The sequence below is a fragment of the Mus pahari genome, chromosome 14 (genome assembly GCF_900095145.1).
Source record: "Mus pahari chromosome 14, PAHARI_EIJ_v1.1, whole genome shotgun sequence".
Lineage (NCBI taxonomy): Eukaryota > Metazoa > Chordata > Mammalia > Rodentia > Muridae > Mus > Mus pahari.
The window spans coordinates 30416857-30425844 of record NC_034603.1 but is presented as its reverse complement, the minus strand read 5'-3'; the positions used below and the strand labels follow the sequence as shown (position 1 = coordinate 30425844).

The 8988-nt window shown below is 37.2% G+C and overlaps 1 protein-coding gene across 1 annotated transcript in view; it reads left to right on the top strand.

Moving 5' to 3' along the window:
• Ncor1 (nuclear receptor corepressor 1) overlaps positions 1-8988 on the top strand; it is a 136397-nt gene that overhangs the window by 64507 nt on the left and 62902 nt on the right. Inside the window, exons 15-18 of the mRNA XM_029545802.1 lie at positions 2486-2610; positions 4215-4429; positions 6675-6737; positions 8727-8866. Coding sequence (XP_029401662.1) covers positions 2486-2610; positions 4215-4429; positions 6675-6737; positions 8727-8866 — 543 coding nt within the window. The remainder of the gene's footprint in view (positions 1-2485; positions 2611-4214; positions 4430-6674; positions 6738-8726; positions 8867-8988) is intronic.

Below are 8988 nucleotides of genomic sequence, written 5' to 3'. Positions count from 1 at the left end.
CCTCCCTCCCTCCCTCCAAAGACTTGTTTATTTAATGTATATGGGTATTGTGTCTGAATGTCTGTCTACACATCAAAAATGGGTGCTGGGAGTTGAACTCAGAACTCCTGGAAGATCACCCAGTGCTCCTAAGTGCAGAGCCTTCTCTCTAGCCTCCAGGTTATTAGCATTTGAAACAAGTCTTATACTTACCTCCTGCTAGAAAGTCAGAGCTGAAAAAAGCATTCCCAATTGTAAAATAAGTCATCTTGTAGTTACAAAATCCCCTGATATCTCAAAAATTTTCTAAGTAAATATCCAGATGCAAGTGAAACTTGGTAATTAACTAGATTGAAAAATTGTTAAGGTCATGTACAAGTGAAGGAATTACAGCACTCTATAGAAGATATAATCCTTAACAGACTCTGAAAAATTGATAGAATAATAGAGGATAAGCCATGCTGAAGATGGTTAGAGTAGCAGCATTGACTGTAGGAAGAAAGGGGTGTGGATTGCAGGTGAAGAGAAGGCTTCCCATGTCATAGAATCTGCAGGCTTAGGCAGTGCCTACAGATAAGGAGGCCACCCCTGTTTTTTGCCTGCAGGAAGTTTAGTAGGGTTGGCTGACTGTTAGAAAAGATGTGTGGTTTTTATACCAGAACAGTAGGAATACCAGGACACTGAGAAATGGGGTATAGTGACCTATGCTCGTTAGGGAGTTCCCAGAAACTTAATGTGTAATTTCAGAAGTGAGAAATCATCAGAGGTAGATTGTATAACATGTGAAAGAGAAATACATTTTATTTGTCTTCTATCCAATTTAAAAATTTAGTTTACAAAGTAATAGGTATTATTGAATTTCATTCTTGCTTTGTTGCTCTTCATCCCGCCTCACTGTTCTTTAGACTACCCTAGCTTAATGTCACCTCCTCCTTCCTCTGTCCCCAGTGCATTCCCCTCCTTTATGATAGGGTTGTTTGCTCTTGTCCTCCTTTCATGACATGCTGACACACAAACATGCATTGAAATCAATTCTTACCTTGTCTGCCTTTGTCTGCCTTATTTTACTTAACAATTATTTCCACTTCCTTTTTTTTTTTTTTTGTACATGCCATGATTTCATTTTTTAAGGCCGAATAAAATAAAATTGTGTATTGCATTATATTTTATTTGTTTGTTTGTTTATTTATTTATTGATGGACATTTAATTCAGCTCTATTTCCTTTTCTCTTTTCTTTTCTTTTCTTTTCTTTTCTTTTCTTTTCTTTTCTTTTCTTTTCTTTTCTTTTCTTTTCTTTCTTTTTTTTTCAAGACAGGGTTTCTCTTTGTAGCCCTGGCTGTTCTGGAACTCACTCTGTAGACCAGACTGGTCTCGAACTCAGAAATCTACCTGCCTCTGCCTCCCGAGTGCTGGGATTAAAGGCGTGCGCCACCTTGCCCAGCAAGTCAGCTCTATTTCGTAGCTCTAGTGACCAGTGTAGCAATTAACATGTATGTGTAAGGAACCCTCTAGTCTTTTGTGTCTTTTTACTTTCTTAAAACATTTATTGGGTCTTAAGTGGTTTCTGAAGGTATCTTAAGTTTTTGGTGGTTCTGTTTTTGCTCTCCATATTGATGGAGACAGCTCTAGTGATTTCCAGAGGGGCTGTGTCAGTCATACTTCTTAGCTCTTCTGTATCTTACTATAGTTTCTCTAGCAATTTCAAAGCTTTAGCTCTTACATTAAAAATATCTTTCATTCATTTTTTGGGGGCATATAAAAGAAATATGGATATAATTTTATTCTTATACACTTGGATATTCAGTTTCGAAGTACTATTTTTACTAACATTTATGTCTTTTTCCAATATATGCTTTAGACTTCTTTGTTAAAAATTAAGTGGTTATGGTTGTATGAATTTGGGTTCTTTATTTTATTGGTCTACATGTAAGTTTTCTCACTATTATTCTGTAGTACAATTTGAGATCAGATTTTGATACTTCCCTTTTGGCCATTTAGGGCCTTTTGTGTTTTCATATGAACTACATATAAGATTGTCTATTCTTGTTTGATAAACATCATTGGAACCCTGGCAATGGTACAGCACACCTTAGGTCTCAGCATTTTGGAGGCAGAGTCAGGCAGTTCTCTTGAGTTTGAGGCCATGCAGGTCTACAGATCAAGTCCCAGGATAACCAGGACTACACTGAGAAACCCTGTCTAGAAAACAAAACCAACAAAAAAGACATTTGAGTTTTGATGGGAATCATGCCCAATCTTTAGGTCACTTTCATTAACATTGCCATTTTAATAGTCTGTGAACAAGGAAGTGTTTCTAGTTTTCTTTATTGTAGCGTTTCCTTCGTTTTCTTGGTTAGGTTTATTCTTAGTGCCCCCATCTACTACTATAAATGGGATTCCTCCCCAATAATATTGTTCCAAGTGAATACTGTAATTTGTCATACAGTTTGATTTTTTTTTTTTTTTTAACTTTTCTATCTTACAATTGCTGGTGTGTTCTAGCAGCAGATTGCCCGTCCCTCACAAGAAGAAAAAGTAGAAGAAAAAGAAGAGGATAAAGCAGAAAAAATAGAGAAAAAGGAAGAAGAAAAGAAGGATGATGAAGAAAAAGATGAGAAGGAAGACTCTAAGTGAGTCAGGCAGTTAGATATATGTTATAGTTCAGATCTGAAGCTGCATTTGTACCCGTGTGAATATGTGGTACAAGTCCACATGAACATATGCTTTGAATAACAGGTTCTTGGCATGATTAAGAAATTCAGTATTAGGGAGTGGAGAGGGGATGGGGAATTTTCGGAGGGGAAACAAGGGAAGGGGATAACATTTGAAATGTAAATAAAGAAAATATCTTTTAAAAAAAAAGAAAAAAGAAAAGAAAAATTCAGTATTAGTCGGGCAGTGATGGCACACACACGCCTTTAATTCTAGTACTTGGGGAGGCAGAAGCCAGCCTAGTCTATAGAGTGATTTCCAGGACAGCCAGGGTTTCAAAACAAAAGAAAACAAGAAGAACGAAAGAAATGGATGTTTTAGTAAATAGAATATTTGAGTTAATGATCTTATTTTGCAAGGATGTTATTTTATGTATACATGCACACTCATTTTGTTTTATTTTGTTTGAGATGGGTTCTCTGAGTAGCCCTGGCTGGTGTGGAATTCACTTTATAGACCTGGCTGGCCTCAAGCTCAAAGATTGGCCTACATCTGCCTTCTGAGTGCTGGGGTTATAGGCATGTAACACTTCCACTACCACACAGCGTCCTTAGGTTTCTTTGTACTGTCTACTCTTAGTCTCGGATTAATAATGTTCTAGAATTAAGTATAAATGGAGTTAGCATTATGTCACTAAGAAAAAAAACCTACGTCATAATCAACTTAGAAATTGAAAATTTTTTTAGCTTACAATTTTAGAAGTATTTAATCTGACTGGTTGGTTCCATTAATCATTTTACAGAGAGAAAGGAAATAAGAAAAAAGGAAGAGAGATCTCTCATTATTTATTCTCTTTATGCTAACACCGACATAAAGACCTACTAGGTTTTACCCCTTCCAACACTTCTAAACAGCACCCAGTAGGACCAAGTTTTTTTTTTTTTTTCTTTTGAGACAGGATTTCTCTGTGTATCCTTGGCTTTCCTGGAACTCACTTTNTAGACCAGGCTGGCCTCAAACTCAGAAATCCGCCTGCCTCTGCCTCCTGAGTACTGAGATTAAAGACGTGCGCCATACCCGGCTAGGACCAAATTTGTAACACTTAATTGTTTGCAGGCTGTTTAAGAGCCAGAGTTTACCAAGTATATCGTCTGTGTGGCTTTTTTTATTTTTTAATTTAGCCTAATAGAAGAATTACATGCTTTAACTTCATTTCATAGAGTAAACTTTAACAGGATTTAAGCAGAAGCAAAACCTCAGGCCTTTGCTTTCTGCTCCATTTCAGGTCCGGGTGGTTCTGTTATCATTTGATATTTACTTAGGCATGTCTGGATTTTAAGTTAACATGAAATATGTTTAAAGTTTAAGTCTATTAGTATGTGATAAAAGTCTTCTGGCATGTCTTGAATCTCTCAAAGCTATTGAAAAATCTCACATGATAAAGTTCTCACATAAAGTTTTTCACAAGATAGAGTTTAAAAGTTAAAGAGTGGATAAATTTATGCAATTTCTACTTAAAGAATACTCTTTGCTGTATCCATACTTTTAAATCACAAAAGCTTTGATTTGCTTTTGTTTCTAGAGAAACAACCAAAGAAAAGGACAGAACAGAAGCCACAACAGAAGAAACTGAAGAAAAAGAACAGGTCACTCCAAGGGGGCGAAAGACTGCTAATAGCCAAGGGCGCCGGAAGGGCCGGATCACCAGGTCGATGACAAGTGAAGCTGCAGCTGCCAGTGCTGCTGCTGCAGCCACTGAGGAGCCCCCGCCACCCCTGCCGCCACCTCCGGAGCCCAGTTAGTAGAAGAGATTGCTTGGTGCAGGGTGTAGTCTTCTCAGGGTTCTGTTTGATAAACTAAGTAAGGCAGGGTGTGCCAGTATTGATAACCAAAAAGTCATCTTTGTTTGTTTGTTTTGGTTTTTGAGACAGGGTTTCTCTGTGTAGCCCTGGCTGTCCTGGAACTCACTCTGGAACTCAGAAATCTGCCTGCCTCTGCCTCCCAAATGTTGGTATTAAAGGTGTACAACACCACTGCCCGGCCCAAGAAGTAATCTTAAAGTCTACTTTTTAATTATTAAACTTGAGTATAAAATTTGTTTGGAAAAAAAATAGTCACAGTGTATCTTTTCTTCCATTAGTATACCACTTTGTTATCTAACTTTTTATTTGGCATATAACCAAAAATAGTTCCTATTTTTTCACATTAAAATATTAATGTGTGCACTTATGTATGTGCATGTGTCTGGTGAGTGCAGGTACACGCTGGCCACTGGTCATATGTAGAGTTCCAAGGACAATTTTCATGCCTGATCTCTGATTGACAAACTTACAGTATAAGTGCATTTACCCGCTGAGCCATCTTTTTGGCCCAGTTCTATGATATAAAAACAAATTAATGAATAGTTATATAATGTCCATGTATTTCTCCCCTCTCTTTAGGAATTTTTCTTGAGATTTGAGATTTAATTTTTTTTTTTTTTTTTTTTTGGTTTTTCGAGACAGGGTTTCTCTGTGTAGCCCTGGCTGTCCTGGAACTCACTCTGTAGACCAGGCTGGCCTCGAACTCAGAAATCCGCCTGCCTCTGCCTCCCAAGTGCTGGGATTAAAGGCGTGTGCCACCATGCCCGGCGAGATTTAATTCTTTTTATTAATTGTTTATGTATGCTTTGTCTACATATATATCTGTGTACCATGTGCATTCCTGTTGCCCTTGGAAGCCAGCAGAGGGTGCTGGATCCTATGGGACTGGAGTTAAAGTTAGCTGGCATGTAGGGGCTGGGAATTGAATGTAGTTCTCTTACGTTCTGAGCCCTCCCTCCAGCCCTGTTTTATAATTTTTAAGTATTCATAATTACCATTTTAGTTGTTAAATGCCTGTTCTGTGCTGACATTTTGCTTCTGAAGACTGGCTTATGTAAACATTTTCTACTGTTGAGTCGTTAAACTGTCTGTTTCTTCCTTCTTAAACCATCATGGGCAGCAGTGTAGTTGAAGATGTTTTCCTATACTTAGCACTTTCTGTTTATTTAAGGATTAAATTCTTAGGCAAAATATACTGGGTCTAAGAATATAACTGTTTGTTTGTTTCTTTCTTTCTTTTTTTTTTTTTTTTTTTTTTTTTTTTTTTTTTTTTTTTTTTTTTTTTTAAGATTTATTTATTTATTATATGTAAATACACTGTAGCTGTCTTCAGACACTCCAGAAGAGGGCGTCAGATCCTGTTATGGATGGTTGTGAGCCACCATGTGGTTGCTGGGATTTGAACTCCGGACCTTTGGAAGAGCAGTCGGGTACTCTTACCCACTGAGCCATCTCACCAGCCCTTTTTTAGTTTTTCGAGACATTAATAATTTAACGTTACTCTTTAAATGGATTATATTAGTAATGAAGTGCCCTATTTGTGCGATTCAGTGCTACTAACTTTACCATAAAACGAAGTAGAAAGACAATGAATGTTGTATAAATGGCAAGCACGATGTATTGGAGCCAGGCAGATGGGAGGATGAAAATGGGCCTGGGGAAGGTCATGGTGGACTGTTTTCTGCTACAAAGTAGAAGCTTCCAGAGGGTTTTAATTAAGTGAGTTCTATGATTAGGTTGTATATTCTGGTGGCAAGGAAGAAAGAGGCACTGTGTTCCTTTGTCATTGTAGGGCTAAGCATATGGCCAAAGGTGTCTTTCACAGAATATTGAGAAAGCTCTTGGCACTAAGAAGTGTGGAATTTTTCCATCTAATTGGCTGTTAAGAAGCTGCTACTATTGGCGCCGGGCCTGGTGACGCAGGCCTTTAATCCCAGCACTCGGGAGGCAGAGGNAGGCGGATTTCTGAGTTCGAGGCCAGCCTGGTCTACAAAGTGAGTTCCAGGACAGCCAGGGCTACACAGAGAAACCCTGTCTTGAAAAACCAAAAAAAAAAAAAAAAAAAAAAAAAGAAGCTGCTACTATCTAATATTATACAAGACAAATAAGTTATTAAATGAATTTTTTGAATGGATGGTTCAGTTTGGATGTCTTTTGCCTGAGTTTTCTTTTTATTTCAGTTTCTACAGAACCTGTTGAGACTTCAAGATGGACAGAAGAAGAAATGGAAGTTGCTAAAAAAGGTAATGGACAACAATGTGTAAGTTTGGAGTTTATTTTTTTGTTTTAGTTTTATGATTGGTAATGGGTGATGTAAAATAATTTTTTTTAATTGAAAAGTCAGGTCAGGGGCTAAAGAGATGATGGTTCAGTGGTCAGGAGTACTATTCCTCTAGAGGACCTGGTTTCACTCCCCACCAGTGACATGATGGCTCACAAGTGTGTGTAGCTCCAGTTTCAGGGGATCCAGTTTTCTCTTCTGGCTTCCATGGGTGCCAAGAATACACACGGTATGCATACCAGATAAAACAGCAAAACCACACACAGATACACGCACGCACACACACACACACACACACACACACACACACACAAGTGTATACCTGAGTGCAAGTAGAGCACACACACATGTATGCACATGCACAAAGACTAGGTCTGCCTGGTCTACTTAATAAGTTCAAGGTCAGCCTTGACCCCACTTATATTCTGTCGTAGTTGGGGTTTTTCTGCTGTGAACAGACACCATGACCAAGGCAAGGCAAGTCTTATAAAAAAGGTTTAATTGGGGCTGGCTTACAGGTTCAGAGGTTCAGTCCATTATCATCAAGGCAGGAGCATCGCCATATCCAGGCAGGCATGGTGCAGGCAGAGCTGAGAGTTTTATGTCTTCATCCAAAGACAGCTAGTGGAAGACTGACTTCCCAGGCAACTAGGGTGAGGGTCTTAAGCCCACACCCACAGTGACACACCTATTCCAACTAGGTCACACCTTTTCCAACAAGGCCACACCTCCAAATGGTGCCACTCCCTGGTCCAAGAATATACAAACCATGACATATTCCTAAAAAGGTTTTCTAAAAAGGTAAATAGAATTTTGAAATAAATTTAACTAAGTAGTATACAGTAAATAATTAACTTTAGTATAGTTGAAGATGTTTGAGGAATTTATGATTCTGTCTGGAGTTTTATTTTGATTTTCATTCAAGAGCAGATTGTTAAGCCTGCAGGATGAGCAGTTTCACCTTCTGAGCCACCTCCCCAGCCCCCTACCCTGTTATGATTATCCAGATTTACGTACAACTCCTTTGATTGTACTACAAGTACTTCCTGATCGAGTTGTCCTCCCAACCCCTAATTTTCTTTTCTTTTTTTTAAAAGTATGGTTGTTGTTGGTTTTTTTTTTTTTTTTTTGTTTGTTTGTTTTTGATACAACAAATCATGTAACCTCAAACTTGGTCTTGAACTTCCAGTCCTCCTGCTTCAGCCTTCTAAATACTGGAATTACAGGTGGATGCCACCGTACCTGATCTTCCAATTTTTATTGGAAGGGAGCTATTTATATTAATCTTCAAAACCAATGTTCATCTCTACTTGTTATGTACTTAATTTAATATAGCTCTCCATATATTTATATATGAAATTCCATATTTTTATTCTTTGAATACGTATATATGTGCTTGCATCTATTTAGTGTGTATGTATGATTAGAAAAGTACTAATTTGGGATTTATTTGTAGGATGAGCCTAGGGCCTCATGCATGCTAGGCAATTGCTTTACCCCAAGCACTTTCCCTAGCCCTTTAACTTTTAATTTTTTAGAAGGTATTTGTGCATTAGCTAAAAAGTTCTGTTTATAAGTTTTATATACATTGAGTAATTTATATTTTTTTATTATTAAAATACTATCTCCAAGGATCTAGAAATACCCAGTTTCTCCACTTTGCAAGTATCTGAGCCATTTCTGTAGATCCAGCTTTATTCTTATCTCTGTGGTGGATCAGTGAAGAACAAAGTCTATCAAAAGTGTTAAATTTGGGGGAATATATAAAAGAATAAGTGAGTTTGTACCAGTAACTATTTCAATAAATATTCAAGTATATTAACAAATATCTGAAAGTATACTTTTAGTGTTATTGGTTTAACATTGTTATTCAAGTTGCTTTTAAGATTTCTCTTGCTTGCTTAAACAGGTGGATTGATTACTTAATATTTGCTATGTTTTTAAAATTCAGGCCTGGTAGAACATGGTCGTAACTGGGCAGCCATTGCCAAAATGGTGGGAACGAAAAGTGAAGCCCAGTGTAAAAACTTCTATTTTAACTATAAAAGACGGCATAATCTTGACAACCTTTTGCAGCAACACAAACAGAAAGTGAGTAGAGCAGTAGTGGTAAGTGTTTTATTTATCATTTTTTACTTAAAAGTGTTTTCTTTTTTAAGTTTATATATATATATATATATATATATATATATATATATATATATATATATATA